General features: G+C 45.6%; 1 protein-coding gene across 1 annotated transcript in view; it reads left to right on the top strand.

Moving 5' to 3' along the window:
• EIF2A (eukaryotic translation initiation factor 2A) overlaps positions 1–23647 on the top strand; it is a 288313-nt gene that overhangs the window by 118768 nt on the left and 145898 nt on the right. The window contains exon 3 of the mRNA XM_086944079.1: positions 10713–10787. Coding sequence (XP_086800205.1) covers positions 10713–10787 — 75 coding nt within the window. The remainder of the gene's footprint in view (positions 1–10712; positions 10788–23647) is intronic.

Genomic DNA, 23647 nt, shown 5'->3' with positions numbered 1-23647 from the left:
GTGCTACGCAAAATTTTCCGGATCCAGTCTGATGCCTGGGGATATTCTAAGGTAAGGAATCTAATACTAATTACTGTTTCTTACAGATATATCGTTACCTAAGGTAAGTAACTTGTGAAATAGTGAGAAAGAAAGGTGCACTCAGTATATTACAAACTGTGGTGAGAATTCGAACTTATTGAAGCCTCTGAAGCAGCTTTTAAATGTAATGTTCCATTTTTTTAATGTTTGTATGCGCTCCAGTGCCCCAGTAATTCATAGTTATTTATTCTTGAATGATTACTACTTGTGTAGTGCTGTGTTTAAACATAGTCCTTTCCCTGCTATTGTTGACAGTACAGTGTCTTAAAATGTTCAACACTGAAAGACATCTTCCTGCTTTGTTAAGCTGGTGCCATGTTTATGAGTTGTCTCTTGGATGCGCTCTACATTTCAAGTCAAGTGGTCCAGCATGTCCTCCTTGTAATCATTCTCAGCCTTAACTCAGTAGACAAAATATAATCGCAAGACCCGTGGTTTAAGGCATTGACTTGTCTATGTGGTACTTACCTCCTTCGTCCACAGCGGCTTCATGATGGACTTTCCTGTTCTTAAAATGTACCTTGCCATATCCAATATTTATAGGACTGAATGAAACTGATAGTATCAACACCAGTTTATGCCAACAGGGCCTATGAGATGTAGCAAGGATCTTACTAAATGCCATCCCTTTTGATCTGCAAATTTCCACCACAGGGCTAATCTTGCTTATCTGTTTTATCTTTACCACACATTTGAAAGCAAATGTTGCATTCCAACCTGCTGGTCAAATATTTGAACTTACCTGCAGAGAGCATTGGCTTAGCAGCAAGTGAATTACAGACATAATTCTGTTACTTGAGATTTTATGCCCATAGACCACTATCAGTCACCAATCCTCTGTGTGCTACAATATGGTGCCAAAGTTAGCTTGCTGTGATAGATGGGTTCCCACAATATAGCCCTTTTACTGACTGACACGACTTAAGCGTGAGCACCATACATTTGATCTACCATGGTTACTTGCCACACCTTGATTGGTGCTCAACAATGTATCACCTCCGCTCTCTCCAGACCCTTGAGCACCGGAATCTAGGGAAGCAGTTAAACGGCCTTCTATAGAGCATACTCACAAAAGCAGACAACCGAGAACCCGCGGACCTTCTCTGGCATCGCTTTTGCCTCAGGGTCAAGTGCCATGCGATTTTGAGCTTAGCTGGTGGGCTCCAGTCGGTTCAAGCTTTAAATTGGGACCGTCCTATTACGGACAGCCTGTTGCCTAAAGCACAGTTATGTACAGATCATTATATGGTGCTGTTTATAACTGAAAGAAATTTCTTAAGGTTAATTACATATCTGAATTTTAAAGCATTCAACTTCCTGCCAGGCTTGGCACAAACAGCTCGCACCAGTGACCTTCCACAGACTACTGTAATATAGTGGGCATACCAATAGACTCAATTAATCAGCGACACAGGCTCGCTTCTATTGTGCTACCCGAAGGATTTCAGAAAAGGGCTTTAAGCCCCGCCCCTCATTTCCATTTGGCTGGCGTCACCGTTTATGGTAAACGATGGCCTACCATTGGAAATGAGCTGTTTGCGTTGCCTCCCTTTCACCTTTTGGTCCGGCCCATCCGGACTGGATTGCCTGTTTCACGGCTGTTGTGAAGCAGTTTCTTATCTCAAGGAGGCGTGTTTTATAAACAAGCTGTGAGATCCAGTCCGATTGGCCTTCCCAAAAGGAGACAGGGTGTTTATTTTTGCATCGCTTTCACTTTAAGTGAAAGCGCAATGCAAAAGTAAACCGCGTCTGCCTTCCAGCAATGGCGAGCGCTTGTTTGTTAAATACAGACAAAAAGTACGTAGGCTTTTAACAAAGGCTTTTGAACCCCAATGTGCCAGCCCAGCACACAAATCCCCACGGAGGCTAACGTTCCAGCAGCCTTTACTTTATGGCCCACTTCACAGCCAAGGTCCCCTTGGTCTCTTGATATCCCGGTCATGCCACCTAAATTTAGCCAAATATGGCTCCAGATGACATTTAGAAATACCTTTTTACTCGTTAATAAATTTTGCGTACCAACGGCTATTGTAATGCGGGCGGGGATGTATTGTCTGCTTGTGATTATATACCACATTCAATTGTGAACAATAACCGGAGAATAACTTTTTTATTTATTTAACAACTCGGATATCACTAATGACGAACCTGTTCTTGGCTGCTTGTACGCATGCACGTAAAACCACGTATATGAGGTAGATTCTGTGTATTTGACCAATCTGTGATCTCGCTGGCTTAAATTTTGAATGACGTCAGCATGGAAGGTTCAGTGAAGCCAGCATTCTGCCCTAGATGGTCGGTGTCTTGGAGTCTCTCCTCGCTGGTCCGCTTCTCTCATGGGTGTCCTCTGTCTTCCATCACGGGCCTGTCTTCTCCTCAAGCTCCTTTTCTCATTGGTTTCACTTCCTCTTCTCTTGCTCTTCCTGCCTTTCCCCCGCTGGCATCTCTCTCCACTCCTTCGCCCTTTGTCCTACCCCTGCTTAGTTTGCCTCTCCTCTTCAGTTGTGGTACAGTTTAACCCAAGCTATAGACCATCACGAGGCAATGCGCTACCAAACAGCGTGTTCGAGGTTCCAGAGACACAATGGAAAGATGGTCCTTTATTCAGGTCCTTTATTCCAGTCACAGGAATCAAATCAGTTGTGAAGATGACGACAGAGCACATTCAAATTAAGTATTCAACACAGTTATGTGGCTACCTCAGTGAAGATCCTTACCTTCCTCACACTTACAATATTATCCTAGAAAAACAAAAAAACTACAACTACCCACTCCAGCCCAAAGACTGGCAGCAAGGACAAAGCCACAATTGGCTTTGTCCATTACTTATTATCTTATTTAACAATAATGTTCTTTACAGGACAGACCTTGGAATTTGCTGGTTGGTTACAATCTCAGTATTTTTAGAGTCCTTATGTGAGGTTACAAATCTAGAGCTGTAATTCTGATTGAAGTAAGGAAGCTCATTAATGCTTACAGAGAGAATTCCATAAGGGTCTCTAGACTAAGTTGCAGCAAAGGGTCTCATCACTTGCATAAAAGCTGGTCTGGTATGTATGACGTAGCCTGGCGAAAGTGTGACTCTGCAGACCATCCAGAAACAAAACCAGCATTTGCAATGCAGTAGGTCTCGCATTTACGCAAGTTTAAGCTATTTGCATTGTAAATGACAATGTGTTTTATTTATGTTTCAAAAACCAAAACATAAATAAAAGGCATTGTCATTTACAATGCCAATAGCTGAAACTCGCGTAAATGCGAGACTTGTTGCATTGCAAATGCGTGTTGGTATTATATGTAGGTGTCAGTATTGCTCTATGCCTGTGATTTCTTATTTTTTTTCCACAGTATGGGTGCACGGTTTTAAAAAAATATTGGCTAAACTGCACCACCGAATTTCAGATATGTTGCTGCTTAGTTCAGCAATTAAACATTGACCTGAGGGATGTATAAAGTGCCCCATGCCGGCAAGTGAAGTCAGTAATTAAATACATACTCAGTTGTACATGGAAAATACAGTTTTGCAAATTTAAATGAGTAAAGCAAGCAGGCGGGAGCATTTAATTATTTTTTGTTGAAAGGCACAAAATTATCACTTGTTCATTTAGCTTCTGACTAATTCAAAGCCGCATTGTGGTTTCATCTCTCTGCCTTCTAACAGGAATGTTGCTGACGATGAAATAAGATTGCGTGCTGGCCGATAGCTATCAAGGATGTGCGTGTTCTGTACATCTAATCTCAATCGACCGTTTCCTAAAATGTTTCGAAAAAAGTAAGCCAGTTTCTACTTTATTTCCCGAGAAAAATAGATCACAGAATAACCTCCGTCACAACACAATTTTAACCTCTGGGCGGAAGAGACAGGCTGTGTTCAAACATGTTCAAACTCATTTTGTTATAGGTTAGATATATAATTTCTTAATATTATTTTTTTTTAGTGTTTTTAAATATTACTGCTATGACACCTTTTGACCACTGACCAGTAATGTGTGATTTTTAAGTTTAAGCCTCAGTGTTGTAATGCACGCTCTGACGGAGACTGAACTGTGGTTACTACACATACTGACGTTTATTACATGAATTAGCAAGTACAGAATACACAGGTAGTTTCAAGGTCGAACCTCTAGTTCGCACCGAAAAGGAGTAGATTCTGTGCTATGCCTCGGGGCAAGGACTGGAACACAGCTAGGTGACACAAAGGAAAAGAGTTTTCATGTTAACTTTATTTTCAGGTGTGGCCGAAAGCTGAAATTTAGCGTAAGTCATTAGAGTAACTAGAGTGTATATGCAGAATTTTAAAGTCACCCCCACCCAATCAACACTGTGATTGACATTGCAACCACTTGTATCTACATTGAGGGAGCCCTCTAGTATTATTAATTACATTTATATAGCACAGCCTTCACCTAAAAGGTATCCAAACACTCATGACCACCTCACTGATCTTTTGAGATAAAAAAAAGCACGCCTACCAACAAATGGACTTTCTTAGACAAGCTTAACTAACCTGAGCCAGATCTGAGTCTATTGTCCTTTATATCGCCTTTCTACTTGGAGAAGAACCACGTTTTCAGGTTCCTTCTGAATTGTAAAAGATTTTTACTGGCCTTTAAAGGAGCTGGCAGCTTATTCCAAATCTGTGCTGCCTTTACTGAAAAGACCCGGCCACCTTGTCTCACGTTTTGAAGTTTTTAGAATACAAAGTAAATTAGCAGTAGAAGAACGTATGTTCCTCATAGGAACGTAGTGCTTGAATTTTCTTTGCAAGAGCCTGGGTCCCGTTCCTTTTATAGCCATATAGATTTAAATGTGACTCTGTCCTTCACAGGGAGCCAACGAAGCTGAGGGTATCGAACAAGAAAGCATTCCTAGGTTTGTCTAAAGCGAGTTTTGCTGCCGCTGCTTGCACTCTGTACAACCTTTTTAATAAGTATTCAGATGCAACAAGCAACAAGGCATGACAGTAATCAATTCTACTTAGAATTGTACTTAGAGCCATTAACTTTCTGGCCATCAGTGGCAGCTGTGGAACAATTTTCTGCAGGTTCCGAAGTAGTCCAAAACAAGTGGAGATTATTTTGTTGACGTTTTTCCATTGAGAGTTTATCATCAAATTGCACTCCGAAATTGCGTACTGAATTGGCTGTTTCCAGGTCGCCTGTACCAATCCCATGCCAAAAATTATTTGAGAGTTGATACAGCATTTTGACAGCATATAGCATAGAAACTCTAATTTGTCAGTTTTAACTGTTAAAAGAATTGGTATTCAGCCACTCTATCTCTTTCAGGCAGTTTAGAAAGGCATCCAGTGGTGTAAGTCCATCACTAAATCTAGCGAAAAAAATCACTTGTCTCGTCGGCACAGTTCACAAAACTAATGCCATACCATTGAATGATTTTCAACATGGGGCGTAAATAAACATTAAACAGAATAGGGCTGAGTGCCGAGCCTTGGGACACTTAATGTACCACTTTTTAAAATTCTTTCTGAAAGGTAAGATTCTATCCATTGTAGCAGAATCCCTGCTACTTCAATATCTTTTAGTCCGGTAAGAAGCACTTGATGGTTGACAGTGTCAAACAGGGCTGATAAGTTACGCAATATCAGAAACGCCGTCTGAACCTTGTCAACAATCATCTGGAGTTCATCCAAGATTATAATTAATGCTGTATCCGTGCCACGAGCGGGTTGAAAACCTGCCTGCTCTATTTCCAGGATGTGTGAAAGTTCTTTACTAATCTATTTTTCCAGAATTTTCATCAGATAGGGGAGTTGTTATATTGGGCAGTATTTGCTGGGTACTGATGGATCTGCTGTAGGTTTCTACAATAAGGTGGGTATTAATGCTTTCTTCCACCTCTGCCGGACGTTGCATGTCTTTACAGACTAACTACAGATCTTTTGCAGCCCTGGATACAAATCATCTGCCCATTTTCCCTGAAAAGTGTGGCGGTAACTGTTTGAGGAGCAGCATTTCCCCTATTGGAGTGCTGTACAAGCACTGTCAGTGTGGAGAAAACATTCCCCTCAAATCAAATTCCACACTTCAGCAGTGTCAATAAAACTGCATTAACACCACTCATCGCTAGAGGAAGCTTCACAAGGCTGCACTAACACCGCTTGATTCTAGACAGAGAGTACAATATATAAGAAAAATAAACATTCCCCTCAAATCAAATTCCACACTTCAGCAGTGTCAATAAAACTGCATTAACACCACTCATCGCTAGAGGAAGCTTCACAAGGCTGCACTAACACCGCTTGCTTCTAGACAGAGAGTACAATATATAAGAAAAATAATGGAGCGCACAAGACCTTCCTGCCACCAAAACATCAACAACCAAAATTAACTAATTGTGTTACACTTACCAGTGAATAAATGTTCCTATAAATAGTAGATGTGGTCGCAAACTTCATAATGAATCAAAAATGTATTGAAATCTGAAATATGGACTCATTACTATGAACCAGTTTTGTTAAATAATTAATCCTATGGCAAAAAAGCACAACTGGTGAAAATAGCAAATGTGTGTGTGCAAATGTACATATTAAAGCCACACCTACTCAGCTTGGTGCAGGTCATTCTTCACTAGCTTGCCCCTAGAGGGAGTGTCAGTAAAGCTGCAGTAACACCACTCATCCCTAGAAGAAGCTTCACAAAGCTCTTTGGCCTTTCCACAACTGCAAATAGGGATGTATACCATTGTTGTAGGTTTCAGGTGGATTGGAATGTTTGACAGTAACCTGATTATGATGAACTCTTAGTAAAACTTGAAATAATGCTTTCAGATATCATACAGGCACACTTGCATTCTCTGATGCTGTGGCATGCATTTGATGGGGACTGCGGGCAGTGATGTAACGCAAAATAATATGACCCCACATGAAGGGTTGGGGGCCCCCTGCACCGCAGGAGCTGCAGGGGCCTGCGTTATGCCTCAGGCTGCGGACAGGGAGTGAGATTCTAAAATGAGGGAGGAACATCATTGTGCTACTGATTTGTACTGCTATGTATTCTAGAAATGCAGTTTGACTGAGCACACACGACGCTGCACCTTGCAGGGACTAAACACCTGGACCCACCCAGTGTAAGGAGGGCCCTGCCCCGTGATGGACCACACAACCCCCTCCATCAGGTCAAGAAATGTATGTGAAGGGGTGTGGAATTTAATAAAATATCTTGTCCATGGGACAGTTTGCTTCATAAATCTACTTGTCCTGCAACAAAATCCACTTGTCCCTTTGGTGCCATGTAGTGCGGCGACAAATTATTGCAGCAATCTCATTATATAAGAGCTCTGATATAGCCTCTATGATTATGCCAGGGCTCATACCATTGTAGTGTTTGAATACTTGTAATACCCTTATGTTGCCTTGTTTCTGCATATCTACATACTAGGGCTGAAGGTAGTGGTAAGCAATAGTTGCAGGGTTAGAATGCCCTTTTGAGTCTGTGCAAACCTACTAACTTGCATGTTGTTAGGGTTTTTAACTATTCTTCTCTAATATGTTCCCATACTGAGAAATGTTGGAAATTTACTCCTGACAATGGTAGACGTAAACCCTTCTTCCAGAGTTGGGGAAAAAAGTGGTTGGTGGGAAAGTGAATTTGCAAACACTCATATTTTCGCATGAGCAAATCAACACATGCAAATTTGCTCATGCTAAAAAGCAGTTCACAAAATATTTTCTAGGAGTACTATTTCTTGTCCTACTTCGGTAAATTCTTGGGAATTCACGAAAGCCATATAGCTGCACTTAATGCAAGGACATATACCATGGGAGCACTTTTGAGACTTTCTTTAATAATCGGGCCCTAGTTAGGTCTGGCGTTGACCACAACCTTTTGCATTTATTAAAATTCTGTCTCTCTTTATCAGCTGGCTTCACTGTGAGTGACCGCATACTGCTCTTTCACAAGGAGCATATCGGCACACAAAGTAGTTTTGGTCAGTGCCAGTAACTACTGTTGCAGTGTGTGCTTTCTGAGACCAAAAACAATTTTTGCTTTTGCCAATGTTTGTTATAAAGGTGAGGGCCCGGCAGCTCCCACACTTATAAGGTTTTACAAAAACCATGCCAAAACAATTCACACATTGACAAAACTAAAAAGCTGACCACCAATCTCCGGCCTACTGGCGTTGCCAATGCTTGTTTATGTTTCCCCATAATCTTAGTGAAACTGGTTACACTGATTTTCCATTATAAATATTTTTTGGAAATACTAGCATGCGTTACCACATGTTACTAAATGATGCTCTAAAGAAATGGTACCTGAAATTTTACACCAGTTTAGCAAAATGTTTTTTTTCCTGCTTTCATTTTTTATGAACATTTTATTTGGACAGCTAAGAATCATCAATCTTGCTTTCAAACTTCTGCTAATATTTGCATTAAATCAGAGCGCATTCTAGGAGCATTATACATAGTCTCATATTGCTAATCTTTGAAAATTTGTGTACACATTTTTATACTGGAACCACTGTCAGTAGTGCAGTCAGCGCTTACAACATTTAGTTAGAGCGCTCACCCTAATAATAAAGTCTTTCAATGAATGAACCATAAATACAAGTTTGAACAGCATTAACATATGGACAAAAATATTACCTTAACTGCAGACAGTGCCCTTCCATGATCCATAATGTGGTACTGCAAACTGGTAGCCAAAGGGTTTGTGCGGCAGGGGGTTTGACCTAATTGTCCCAAGGACAAAATACTCAGGAAAACATGTTGCCCTTGACTCCAAACAATATGTCCTGGGTGTCTGGCTATAGGAATTCCACATCCCTGATGTAGCAGGCGCCATGCTATTGACAGTTGGCTGGGCAAGGCATTTTGAGAAGGCAACCAGACAGGCAGGCGATGTGGGGCTCTTGGAAGACTTATCAATACCATGCACCAGGTAAGCATTGCATAGACTAAGCACTCATGAATGTATTTTGTTGTCTCCTCGCACAGTTATCAGGCTGCTGGAAATAACAATTGGCATTTGCAGTAACTATTAAAACTTCAAGTATTCGAGATAGGCTGACAGTCCCCCTCTGAGTACATTACAAAAACTTTGAGATGCAGCTACAAATCTCTCTGGCCATACCTAAAAAGATCACTTGCATTGTGAAACCTGGATGTTTGTGTTAATACCTTTTCTTATAAACTGTTCAAAACCATAGCCTCAAGAGAAAGATTGGTGGCATGGAGGGTGTTCGCCCAGACAGTTGGCCCACTCCAAGCCTGGTTGACTTTAACTATATGAATTTTGAATGGAAAATTGGATACACCATCCGTTTCTGTGTAAGATGTTGCCTATGTGTTCCAATTGTGGCAAGAACGGTGTCTTATAACTGTATTAGCCGTACCATTAACTTAAACATTAGTGGGCATTTCAGCAACTCTGTAAATTGTAGGTAAACTCAAATGATTATTTCCCTTGTTTCGTTGTTTTCATCCCCGAGAGTTATTGAGGTAAGAGCATTGGTCCCTTTTCAAGACTCAATGCAGTTAGCGGTACTACCACTACGGTGGCCTTATGCAAGATGCATCAGAAGTTATAATTTGCATGGCAGTTAACTAAGCTACACCCAGTGCTTTCCGTAATCACTATACATTTGAATTTTAGTTACTGGCTAAAGAACCAGTTCTGGTCATACCCTGCCAAAGATATTGTAAGTTACATCTTCTGAACTACCTTCAAACTGTTTCTCTGACCACGCCCTTTTTAGGTTTGCTATAGTTGTAAATCCTCCCATTTGAAATTTTAGGTTGGCCTTGTAACAGAAGTAGTTGCAGGTTTTTCACCAAAGTAACTCCAGCACTCTTAAGCGTTTCAGTCATATACTCTATTTACCATACATTCTTCAAGTATACATCTCTTGTATGCTGGATTAACGAGGCCTAAAGTAAGGTAAGCAAAGTGGGATTGCAGAGTGCGGCCTGGCCTGGGCAAGGCAGTGGTCACCGTTGTTGCAGGCCTTTTGTTTGTGCCTGGGCTCATCACTCAAGGACATATCATTTTGTATGATAGAAAATAAATGATGGACTAGAATAAATGGCATACATTTAGGCTAGAAGGTCTTGTAAGCTGTGAATGCATGAAGGTGCTCAATTGCTAATTGACTTTTTTTTAAGTGCTCATTTTGTTTACTGAGCAAGTGGGACATTCTAAAATTGAGCTTTATTTTGTATTTATTTTGGCATATAGAAGGTCCTTTTTCGTAGACACTTCTGTACTGTCTCCAATTCAAAAAACCTTATTATGAAAGTAACTTTGAAATATTGCAGGAACCTATTGACCGCAGACAGCCGTTTCAACATTAAGATAATATTTTATTTTTATTTATTTGAAGAGTTGTATATAGCGCAGCCTAGACCCGGAGGTATCAGAGCGCTAATAGGTTTATATGTCTCACAGAATATATTTACTGTATACTAATATCATGTTTCTTCAAATACCTACAGAAAATTGAAGTGTTTGACTGTCTGAACATCATTTGTATGCGTTTTAAATTTTTAAAAACGTCTTTCAGCGGTTTTCTACTTTTAATTCAATGCAGATGTTAGACCAGTAGGAGATCTTGCATTATCTATTTTTAATTCAGAAAACTAACCACAGGTTTCATGTTTTATTTTTTAGGGACTCTGGTAAAAGCTGCAAAGTGTATACATTTAGCAAAGATGGAAAATTATTTAGTTGGAGCAATGGAGAAAAGTAAGTTTTCCCTTTACATTTTTGAGTGAGAAGATCGTGTTGAGAATAATGGAATGCATAAACAAGAAATCTTGAAACTGAGTCACTTTACTTCTATACTGAGCTAACTTTGCTATAGCTATTTTTTCACACTTTTCCAACTTTTTGGTATAATTTTGTGCAGTTGTTGAGTGATAGTGGGCTTGGAGGACAGTGGTCCTGTGGGTTATAAACCAAAACTGGGGACTGTCAGTGTGGTGGTGTGAGAACAGGTAGTGCTAGGCGGAATTACAGCAGTGGTGGGTAATCATTCATATCTGTATGTTTGTAGTCCAAAACTCAATTAGATTGCTTGTTTTTGTGACAGTGTGTTTTTTTTAGGTGATAATGCAGTGATAAGTGGTTTGGGGTGGTAGTTTAATGGTGTGCCAGGATAAAATTATGCTTTCTGGGCTAGTGCGGTGGTGATGTTAGTATGGTGGTGATAGTGTTAGTAGTTTATAATGAGGTATTGAATCCCTCCTGCTCATTCTATCACTGGCTCTCACATAATCTCAGAAGGAAAGCACAAGAATGTATCCTCCCCTTTCCTCCAGCTTGTAAAGGAGTTCCTTTGAATAGTACGCCTTCTGTGCCATCCCTGCACACGAGGTAACCGGAGCCCAACTCTGTAACTGTTCACTCATTCAAAAACCTCACCATGGCGCATGTGCAGCCTTCTTTTTTCCTATTACAATCCAGTGTCAAAGTGCCTTCACTTCTTCAAAATGTCAAAACGCCTCTTTGCTGCCACACATGCACCCTGTGCACCAAAAACCTCACCCAAACCTCCAGATGCCTATACTAAGTCTAAAAAGGATTATAATGAATCTGCAAAATTCTGGTGAAAAATATAATTCCCAAGAGACCGCCCTACTCATCACTGTACACTAACAAGCCATCACAAAGCACAAATCTGAATACTTTCTTTTCTACTAGTCTCACAACCTCAAATCGGAACTAGATCACTGTTCCATTCTATTAACCAACGTCCTCTTCTTGTTATCCACGACTTAGTCCAGAAGACCAGTGATTTTAGCCATTTCCTCATCAGTACAGTCAACAATGGAATACACCACATAGTTCAAGCCAGCATCTCCTCTGACAGTCCTGTTGTTCGACATAGCCGCATTACACCTCTTCCACCCTAATAGACTTCTTTGACAACCTCTCCCATCTCAGTGCAATGTTGTATGAGCATGCCATTCTATCCTTCTAAATCATTAAATCAGCCTGGGAAAGTGCTCCCATACTCTGTTCCTCCCACTTAACAGGAAAATGTAACGCTTTATTGAAACCATGTTACATCTTTTCCCTCTCTCACTAAGAACTTGTTCCACCACTAACGAGCTCATACATATTGTAAATGCAAACAGCGCTTGCAGGTAGTATGAGTGGATAAACCCACAAGACTGTGGTTGCGATGTGAATGGCGGTGCACTGGGTCACAATAGACAATAGTCACTGTTATGATCAAAGGGACAGTCATCACTGTTATGATCAATTGGAAGTATCAGTGTAGGTAAATATTTAGGTGGCTCCTACCATGATTGGAAAAACCAACATGACCGTTATCATGATGTAAAAGCTAGGTGCAAAGGAAACAATAAACATAAGTCACTAACAAGATCAGAGGGAGGTATAATAAATACAAGATCATGTTGGGGGTGAGAGCTCCTTGTAGACCAGTTTATGCAGAGGTAGGAAATGTTCCGGTCGACATAGCTGCAGGGAGGAAGTGTGGTGTATTATGTTCAGTAGTAGAACAGGTAAGAAAGGTTGGGGACCAAACGGGACACAGCATATTGATTGTTCTATCTGTTGAATGGTATGGGTGGCTCAGTAAAGTCCATATCGTTATGTCCTTGCCAGGGAACCCCACGGGATAGTCATTCAAACCATCAATGTCCGTCGTTAAGCGATGGACCCATCGTTGCTCAACTCTGAAGAGCGCAACTGCAACACATCTAGGTGTATTTACCTCCTGACATGCCCCTGTGATAAGATATGTTGGTATGACCATGAGACAGGCCAAGTTACGAATCACAGAGCATAAAAGTAATGTTAGGTGCCTCAAGACACACACAAGATTGTACAATCACTGCAAGGAAATGAATCATTCTGCAGATAGCCTTAGGGGACGTGCTCGAAGCACATCAGTGCATCGCACATCAGGCGCTCTTCAGAGTTGAGCAACGATGGGTCCATCGCTTAGCAACGAAATTGATGGTTTGAATGACTGTCCCTTGGGGTTCCCTGGCAACGACATAATGATATGGACTTTACTGAACCAACCATACCATTCAACAGATACAATACGGCATTCGAAATAAATATTTCAAACTTGCACGTGTCTTCATTTACTCCCTGTTTTTGACTGGTATGTTAGTATAACGAAAGTGTGTTCATGTGTTACACATTGCCTTTGGTAATCTAAGTTCCATGTTCTGGGTTGTCTAATCATTGGTGTTATGGAAGAGCCAATGAGACACTGATGCTAGTCTGGTAGGGGATGTTGGGTACTAAGGTGAGTTTTTGTACACCCTAATTCACTAAGGTTCCAAGTCTCTTTGCATAGTTCTGTGTAGGAGCAGAATACCTGCTACAAAGCAACAGGTTGCTAAAACCAATAGAGATTAGCTCAGCAACATATTGGAGATGGCAGAGGAAAAGATCTTGGATTAAGGAATTCTAAATCCGGGTTAGGTAAAACAAATTCCAGAGTTGCACTAGCTGCAAAAACACCGACTCTGTTTTCTCGGAGAAATGTCCCTGTGGGTACCCAGCAGACATGGCCAGTGAAGGCCATTTGAGAGAGTCCGAAGCCCGGAGCTGAAACCGTCCCATGGAGGGGGTCCGCATGTCCCCCCCCTCCATTTGAGAAAGGCCAGGCCCTGGGGAATGGGGTCCCTTGGGCCGAAAAGGGCCCCGAGAATGGGGACCACACAACCCCCCCACCCTCCCTTATTACAGATTTGCCTGACCTCTGGGTATGGGGTCCCCTGAACTCCTTAGGTTCTTTGAGGCCAACTACCCCTCCAGTAGGTCCCACACAGCGGTATTGCTGAGAGGTCTTTGGAGGCCACGCCCCCCTTTCGCCACCACTCTGCAAATGCGCCTCCTGGCTCTCTACTATTTGGGGGATGAAGTCCCCATGGATGCTGAGGGTCATTGGGGGCCCAACTACCCCTCCTGTTGCCTCCAGTAGGTCCCACACAGCGGTATTGCTGAGAGGTCTTTGGACGCCACGCCCCCTTTCCCCACCACTCTGTAAATGTGCCTCCTGGAGCACTAGTGGTTGGGAAATGAAGTCCTCTTGGATGCTGAGGTGTCTTGGGGGCCAAAAAGCCCTCCTGTTTCCTCTAGTAAGTCCTGCCCCCTTTCTCCACCACTCTGCAAACGCGACTTCCAGTTATAAATAAAACCACAGAAATGTGTTTAAAAAGATTACAGGGATGTTATATTAAGGCTCAGATTTCTTTTTATTTAAAAAAAAAAAAAATTGAGCTTTTTGAGGCAAGGTACAAACAAATCGAACTTGTCCCGAACCACCCCCCCCCACCCTACACCCACCAGTGGCCTAACACATCAATATGACCTCAATCTCTTATCTGCGGATTTTCCAAGAGTTACACAGCCATTTAGCCAACAACCCCATCAATGGCGCAGGCGGCGTTTAAAGGTGCACAGGTACAGTTACACACTCAGATCTGGGAACGCGCAAAGGCAGCGGCATCATGACTCATTACCCAAGTCCGGGAATCTGATAATCCCTCAACATCCAATGTGCCCTATGTGCTACTCCCCCTCCACTCGAGACTTCTGTGGCTCAGTGCCAAGGTCGTTGTCTGCGCTAGTCGCCAAATATGCCTGGTAAAGCCCCAAAAATGTTTGGGTCTACTGGTAGGGGTAAGGAGTTCACTATAGACCTCTGACTGTGTGCAGCAATACAGCATGTTGTGCGCCCAACTTTTAGGTGTTGGCTTCGGTCCCCTCATCCAGCAGCATGCTACTACTCTGCGCGCAATTAAGAGCCCCATGTCAGCCAGTCTACGAATTGCTCTCGGCAACTTCTTGGTGCAGCCTATCAGAGCTATCACAGGGTCAGGGAGAATGTCAATCTTAAGAATGGTGCTGAGGTCAGCGAAGATCTTGACCGAAAAGTCATGTATCCCCGGGCATTGCCACGCCAGGTGGAGGAAATCAGCGTTAGGTAAATGACACCTCTCACACTCCGCAGTGGCTCTGAGACCATATCTGAAGAGTCTTGCTGGCGTATAATACACCCGGTTGAGGAATTTGAAGTGGACCAGCCTGTGTCGTCCGTTCAGGGAGATACTCTTGGTGCTAGTGCAGCAGTATGCCCATGAGTCATCATCCAGTGTCATTTGCAAGTCTACTTGCCAAGCCAATCTTGCTTTAGTGTATGTGTTTTCTCTATGGGATTGTGACAGGGTGTATAGATTAGTGATCAATTTCTGTGAGGTTATGACCTTAATAACGTGTGCGAGTTCCTTCATCTCGGGTGGTTCCGCCATACCCCCCCCCCCCAAAAGTTCCGAAAGGGAGTGACGTACCCTATAGTAATGGAATCTCGTCAGTGACGAAAGGTCCTCCAGACCAACCCTTGCTTGTTCCCAGGTTTTGAGCACTCCGTCCCCAAACAAATCTCCTGCAGTCTCGATCCCGAGTTTATGCATAGCGTCTAGCACCCCCTTCTCACGCAGTGGGGGCAGCCACCGGGTCCAGTCAATGGGCATGCTAGGGTAGTACATCAATGCACCGTTTTGCCTCTGTAGAAGGTTGCTCCACGCATGGTTTGTGTCCGCCAGCGAATCTAGGATACCCGTGCGGCGATCGGTAGGTTAAAAAATCGTATGCGGGAGGGAGAGCGGGCGTGCAAACAATGTCTCCATTGTAACGTGTCGTATGTCTTTGTGCCCGTGTACCCAAGTGTGAAGGTGAGCTGCCTGCGCCACTCTGTAGTATAGTTCTAGGTCCAGTGCGTTTAGGCCCCCCATATGGTATGGTAGAGTAAGCAGCGACCATTTCGCCCTGGGCTGTCCGCCCGCCCACGCTAGCCTAGTCAGTTCTTGTTGGAGTCTTTGGAAGAATGTCTTGGGGAGTACCATCGGGATGGACGTGAATAAGAATTTGGGGAGCACTACCATTTTCATGATGGCGATCCGGCCCATTAGAGAGAGCGGAAGTTTACACCAGGCTGTCACGTCATCCTCTAACCTACTGAAGACTGTGCCATAGTTGGCTCTAAATATGGTCTCCGGGTCTGTGTGAAGTTGAACCCCCAAGTATCTAACCGTGTCAGTGGTCCAGGCGAGCGGGTATTCCATACTCGTGGGCAGTGTGACAGGGGTGAGGGGAAACGCTAGCGATTTCGACCAGTTGACTCTCAGACCTGAAAGTGCGCCGAAGCGGACCACTTCCCTCAGTACTGATGACAAGTTGTTGTCTGGGTCTCTGACATATAATAGAGTGTCGTCTGCATACATTGAGACTACAATCTTGTAGTTTGGGAAACATATGCCTTCGTTACCGTGGTATTCTCGGAGGGCGCAAGCCAGAGGCTCAGCCACCAGCGCATACAGGAGGGGCGAGAGTGGGCACCCCTGTCTAGTGCCTCTCGTGATCGGAAAGGGGTCTGTCACTAAGTCGTTTATTCTGATTCTGGCGCATGGCTGATGATACAGAGCTCCTATCATGTGTAGGAAAGGTTGTCCTAGACCCATGCGCTGCAGCACCCTTCTCATGAAATTCCATTCTACGGAGTCAAAAGCTTTCTCCATGTCAAGGAAGACTACTAGTGCTTTCTTGTCTTGTCGCGTATGTTGCATCGCGCCTAGTACATTGCGAATGTTATACCTCCGGTTCCTACTTGGAATGAAGCCAGCCTGCTCCGGGGCCACCAACTGGGGCGCCAGCAAAGCTAGCCGTTTGGCCAGGACCTTAGCCGACAGTTTAGCGTCTACATTTAGTAGGGACAGGGGTCGGTACGAACTACAGTCCTCCCTTGGCTTGCCGGGTTTCGGAATAGTCACTAGAAGCGCCTCTCTCATTGAGGCAGGCATTTTGCTCTCTACACAGATGTCATCAAAGAGAGTTGACAGATGTGGGATGAGCTGTTCTTTAAAGGCTTTGTAAAAACCCGCCGTCAGGCCATCCGTTCATTAAGGCTCAGATTTCACTCTTACAAAACCATAAAAATTCAGCAGTTCTAGTTACCTGAGCTAACTATAACTTACGCCCCTGCAATGCACTGCTTATGACCTCACATATTACATCACTCTTGAGATGGTCAGTAACATCACTGAGGACATTACTGATGGTGTCTCAAATTACATCTATGGTGACATTTAGTGAGAGTAAGAGTTTAATTGTTAAACATATATACTAACTACTACAAAAGTTAAATTGGTATAGTAGTGTTGCGATCCTTATCAAGGGTAATGGGCTAGGGTAATGGGCATAGGCCGCAGAGGCAAGAGCGCGCAGCGGCAGCAAATGACTCACTCCCAGTCGTGGTCAGAGTCGGAAGTGACGCCTTCGTGCAGGCGCTCCCCTTTTATTACTCCCCGCAGGCCACGCCTGGCCTGCGGATGTGTGGGTGCATGAGGGTGCAATGACTAGAACGCAAACCATTACATCCCTATCCAACTATAACTTTTGTTTTAAACGAAAATATAAAAGTCCAAACACATTGCGCTCAATGATGTACAAGTGAGTCATGCGTGATACTTGCGTGTCCCTTGGTGGGAGTTCAGGGTCTCAGCAAGCAGGCATAGTCTCTAAGTCTCTGGCTTGGTCGCGGATTGCGTCTCAATCCGTACCTCTGCGAACGGACATCCCCACTCCTGGCATCTTGATTGGGGCTACTGGTGAGGGCATCAGATGTCAGTGGGCCTGTTGTTTCACCAGCTTCTAGCAGCCGTTCTGCTCCTGGTGTCCTGTCTTCGCTCTACGTGAACATGCTCCCGTCAGGATGCAGGTTTTCCAAGGTGTTTCTCCAGTCATTGGCCGGTGAGACCTTTTTGAACCATGAGGTGTCTCGTGCCACTTCTTCCTCACCCTTTCTTGCCGTCACCATGGTCCCCTTGGTTGATGTGACAGTCCAGCGCTGGTCCAACATGGCTGAAAGCCGTGGAGGCCACTTTTTCTACTACTGGGTATTTAGAATAGGTGTCCAGGATTATCAGGGTGTGTCCTTCTCCCGGAAAACTCCCAAAATCTTTACTCACTTTGGTCCATGGTGATGAGCAGGCCTCTTCGGTGATGACCGGTTGGGGCCTGTCTGGGTCTGTCTGGGTCGCTTGTCAATTGGCAGGGAATGCACCCTCGCACGTTTTCTTCCACCATCGCTTCCAGGTCCGGGAACCACATCTTTTCCATCATTGTCGTTTTCATTTTTATGATCCCCTGGTGCCCTCCATGGGCAAGTTGTACCGCCCGATGCCTCAGGGCCTGTAGGATGACTAGTCGGGATCCTCGCAGCAAGATGTTATCTTCGGTGGCACTCAGCTCATGTCGAATCCGCCACATCTTCGTGAGTGCCACTTTGTCTTCCGTGACCCAGGAGTTGGTGTGACGAAGATATTCCGCCCATGATCCCTCCTGTACGGCTCTCAACGTTCGGGCGTACACTGTGTCGGTGGCAGCTGCTTCCTTGATCTCGTCCGGGGTCATGCTTTGGGGGCATGAGGTAAGCGCCACCAACTGGGCAAACTCATCACAGTCCCCATCTTCCCACTTCTGGCTTTGTTCATCCGGATGACTGGAGAGGAAGTCAGCTGGGTTTTTGGCACCCGGACGATAGACCACCTCCATCTCATAGGGTTGTAGTTGGATCACCCATCGTTCTATGCGCGGAGGTGGGTGTGGGGCCGTCCCTTTGAAAAGGGATACCAGTGGCTGATGGTCGGTGACCATGACAAATGGGTGGCCCCTCAGGTATAGGTGGAAGTGACTGTATGCCCATTTGATGGCGAGGGCCTCCCGCTCAATTTGCGCATATCTGGTTTCCGTTGGGGTGAGAGCTTTGCTGGCAAAAGCTAGCGCCAATGTTCTTTTCCTGCCGCCTCAGACCTCCATATGTTCTGTGACTGTCCGAGCATTGCCACCTTTTGGCAAGAAGTCAGGACAACACTCGAATCTATTCTCAGATTATCTATCCCGAACTCATGGTCTTTAATTATCTTTGGACTAAACAACAACATCAAGGGTTTGGAGAGAGAGTTTTTATTTTATGCCATCTTACTAGCAAGAAGAGAAATCTGCAAAAACTGGGTCAATACAAATCCTCCAACACATGCAGAGTGGCTGTCTTCACTATATGCAGCATCGAAGGTCGACCTATCTAGAACACGCAGCCCTCGATCTTTGAGATTCTGGGATATTTTGATCAATTGGAGAAGGGATAGTTAGCCAACCCAGGGTTTTTTTGTTTTTTTTCCCCCGGGTCCGATGATTAGGCCTAAAATCTCCTGTCCAAAGGGAGGTACCGAACAGTCATTGGACAACTGGCCGAACGGGTCCGAAGGGAGAATGTCCATCCATGCTCTGCTGGTAACATCGGGACTGACTCTCTGGGTACCGGGAGCTTAGAACTAGGCTTCTCGGCGCTTCAGGGGTGGGGCCTCGTGTTTTCTTTGCGGCTAGGAGCACAGTTGGATCGGCTATATGGCTAATGAGGACAAAAAATAAAAAATAAAAATAAAAAAAAAAGCTAGCGCCATCCATTCGCCCGGTTCTTGTTCTTGTGTTAGTACCGCGCCCAAACCTACGGGACTGGCATCGACCAATACTTCTGTCCGCTTGTCAGGGTCAAAGTAAGCTACGGCGGCTTTTTCTAACAGGGCGTCTTTTCTCCCTCGAAAGGCCTCGTCCTCCTTCGGTCCCCAATGCCATGCTGTGTCTGTCTTGGTCAGTGCACGTAACGGCTCACTCCATGTGGCTAGGCCGGGTATGAAACGGCCACAATAAGTGTCCATGCCTAGGAAACTCCTAACTTCCGTCGGGGATTGCTGTGCTGGGGTATTCTTGATAGCCTTAGATTTTCTGGGGTCCACCTGGATACCCTCCTGGCTGAAAACATAGCCAAAGAACTCGATTGTGGGTTGGAAAAACTGTCATTTTTCTTTGTGAAGTGGTGCCCCATGGTCACTCAACCTTCTCAGTGTGTCTCGGAGGTGTTTGTGGTGTTCCGTCGCCATTTTGGAATGGAAAAGAATGTCATCGCTGACATTGATGACACCGGGTAGACCGGATAGCAGCTCTCTGATAGTGTTCTGGAATACCTCCGCCGCTGAGGAGATGCCAAAATGTAATTGTTTATAGCGCCGTAGCCCAAGGTGTGTGCTGAATGTAGTAATGAAACGACTCTCCTCGGCCATGGGCAGCTGGTGGTATCCTGCATTTAGGTCAATTTTGGAAAACCACCTCGACCCATTCACGTCTGCGATGATGTCGTCCATGGTGGGCGTTAGGTGACGTTCCCTTCTAATCGCCTTATTTGGTAGTCGCATATCAATGCACAGACAAATCGCTCCTGGTTGTCTGGGTTTCTCCACGATCACCATCGGGGACACCCATGGGGTGTGTCCCGAGACTTTTTCAATGACCCCTTGGCTTTCTAGTTTTTCTAGTTCTTTTTCCACCAATGGCCTCAAGTGGAAAGAAATCCGGCGATATCGTAGCGCGATGGGTGTCACCGTCTTGTCAATATGCAATCTCACTGGCTTGCATTTGATGCAGCCCAGTCCCGTGAAGAGCTCGGGAAATTGTCCTAAGAGTTCATCTACCTGATGATCTCGGATCCGGTTGGCAAAGGCTATCAGTTTGAGGTCCTCGGCTGTGTGGCTGCTCAGAAGCGTGTCGGCCTCTCTATCGATTACATGAATGGTCGCCATCACTTCCAGCTCATCCGCTTTGATGGGGACCGTAATTTTTCCTTTTAGGGGAAGTGGAGTATCAGCTCCGTAGGCGAAGATTCGGGTTTTGGAAGGTAGTATCGGCGGACGGGGCGCAGTCTTTTGAATTGTTGCAAGCCCATAACATTTACCGTGGCTCCAGTGTCAATCACAGCCTTGACTTCATTTCCCCCCATCTGGACGATGCACGTGGGCTGTGGTCGTCTGCGTCGCTTCAGCTCCCGTGCAAAAGAGATGATATGTACCTCTTCTTCCTCCGAGTCTGAAGATTCATCATCTACAGTTGGTAGGAACCTCCCTGGGTTCCATTGGGCTCCCTCCGGGGGTGGTGTGTCATTCACGGATAGCTGTCGTATCGTCCTTGTTGGTGGATTTGGTTTCCTTGATGTCTTCACTTGACTGCGTCGTCTACACACCGATGCAAAATGGTTTGGAATCCCACAATGTGCACATATTTTGCCTTGGGCGGGGCAGTCCTTGGCTGCATGGGGCTCGTGTCCACAATATCCGCATTTTGTTCGAGGACCCTCCCTCTTGGTCTCTTTTGAGTAGCGACCTCGTGTCAGTGTCTTCACTGCGTCAGCTCGTTCAGTCTTTACTGTGTCGGTTTTTCCTTGAGGTTTGTTGAGCGCTTGATCCATCGCTGTGGCCCTGACCGCTGATGGGTCATGTGACCTGGCTAGGATTAGAGTGTCCTCTAGGGTGATCCTTGGTTTCCGTAGGATTAGCGCTCGTAGCGTTTTGTCCCTGCACCCTTGAATTAGCTGTCACGTATGGCTTTGGGTTGATCTTCATCCGTGCAGGTGCTGGCGACCTCCCTAAGTCGGGCATAGAACCGGTCCATGGATTCGCCTTCCCTTTGCCTTGCTTGCCCCAGCTTGAAGATCTCGAAGTCAAGGTTTAATTGCAGGTCAAAATGACCATTGAGGGCGTTTACTGCTGCGTTGTAGTCTCCCGCAGCACCGGTATTGGAAAGGTGTTTGAACAATTTAAATATTTCATCCCCCGCATAGTGGAGTAACAAGGATCTCTTGACTGCGTTGTCTGTCTCCCTTGTGGCCATGAAATAGTTCTCTAGTCGCTCTAACCATATTTTCCAGCGCTGGGATGCAGTGGACGGGTCCTCCATTTCACTAAATGGTGGTAGGACCCCAGACGCAGCATGTTGATAAGGGACATGTATCTGGGCAGCGGGCGCTTCCTCGTCTACCATGGCCGTTTGTCAGGGGTTGTTCTCCCTCCTTGCTTCTGTGGCTACTCCTGCTGGGTCAATGGTCCCTTGTGTTGCTTGTGGCTGCCAATGGTTGTTGGGCCTTTTCTTGTGGTTGTGCTCCTTGTAGCTGCCAATGCTTGTTGTGCAAGGCCAATGGTTCCTAGTGTTTCTTAAGGCTGCCAATGTGTAACGCGGAACGCATCTCTCAAGGGGACAAACAAGAAGTGGAGTGATGGCAGCTCACTGATACCGTTTCGTCACCTCATTCCTTGCAGGACTCACAGGACCCTTGGCAAGAGTACGCGGAGGATAATAGAAGCGGCGCCTTTAACTGGACGCGAGAGTCTGAGGAAGGCCCAACCCACTATGACGTCAACTGCGCCGGATTGGTGAAAGGTCTGGAAACCACACAGCCGGCGTGTGACATCACCGAAGGAGAAGAATCGAGAGAAGGACGGCGTTACCGAAGAGAGGAAGAAGACAAGACCAGCCGAGAAGCAGACGAGCCAGGAGGCCAACGATACCACGCTGCGCCCCGCCACACTCCTGAGGGAGGAGTGTGGCTGCGACAGGTACGGGAAAAGTTCTCGAGCTGGTTAGGGAGGAGGGGTGTAGTCCCGCGTTAAACAGGCCTCGCTCTCCTGAAATCCTTCCTGTTGTTTCCCGAACCTCTGTTCCCTTTCCCCTTCACGACTGCCTCACGAATACCTCACTGATCACTTGGTCGTTATTGAAAAACACAGCTCACCGGTGTCCCTGCACTCCCTTGGTTCCTTTGGGTTTCGAACAGTACGAGGGCGTCCTATTAAACGGTCCTGTTGTTTTTCTTTCTTTTACGGTGACCACGAGAGGGGAAGCTCCCACTACCAGCCAGAAACCCCGAAAGCACCCAATCACGGAAGAGGATACTCCCAATACAGCCAAGACGGATCCAGCAGAATTCGCTAAAGAAAGACTGACATTTCGTCAAAAAAAGCTGTATATGAAAATAAAGCCCTCGTTACCTAAACAACGTATCCAGCCTCTTCCTGAAACCCCAGCCATCCCGCTACACAATGCTTGTTGTGTTGGCTTCTGACCGCTTCACTCGCACGTGTGTTCTGCCCCTCGTTTCCCAGTGTCCTGGGCCTCAGCGTTCCTCCGACGCTACCTCACGCGGCTCGCGTGTTTCTTGTAGGCCGCGTTTCTTGTGCGCATGCGCGCCCTTTACTGTCCGCGATTGGCGTCCTCCGACGCACGGCCTGCTTCCCGTTTTCGCGCCTTTTGGAACCTTCCCTGCTGGGCCGTCTCGCCGCTCCTGGTGCCTGCTGCTTACCGGTGGGGAGGAGATCATCTCAGGTGGGACCTCACAGCGGAGGCGGGCGCTTCACTGCGGGGCACTTCTGGCGTCAGCTCTGACGCGCGGCTTCAGCGCGCCTTCAGCGCGCCGCTCCAGCGGGGCCCAGGTACGGACCCTCGTTTCTTCGTCCTGTGGGTGGCAGGGGTGCTTGCTAGCATCCCACCCTCTCGTCGCCAGTGTTGCGATCCTTATCAAGGGTAATGGGCTAGGGTAATGGGCATAGGCCGCAGGGGCAAGAGCGCGCAGCGGCAGCAAATTACTTACTCCCAGTCGTGGTCAGAGTCGGAAGTGATGCCTTCGTGCAGGCGCTCCCCTTTTATTACTCCCCGCCGGCCACGCCTGGCCTGTG

Source organism: Lissotriton vulgaris, chromosome 11, assembly GCF_964263255.1.
Source record: "Lissotriton vulgaris chromosome 11, aLisVul1.2, whole genome shotgun sequence".
NCBI lineage: Eukaryota > Metazoa > Chordata > Amphibia > Caudata > Salamandridae > Lissotriton > Lissotriton vulgaris.
Note: the sequence above shows the minus strand (reverse complement) of the source record. Positions and strands in the feature narration are given on the sequence as shown.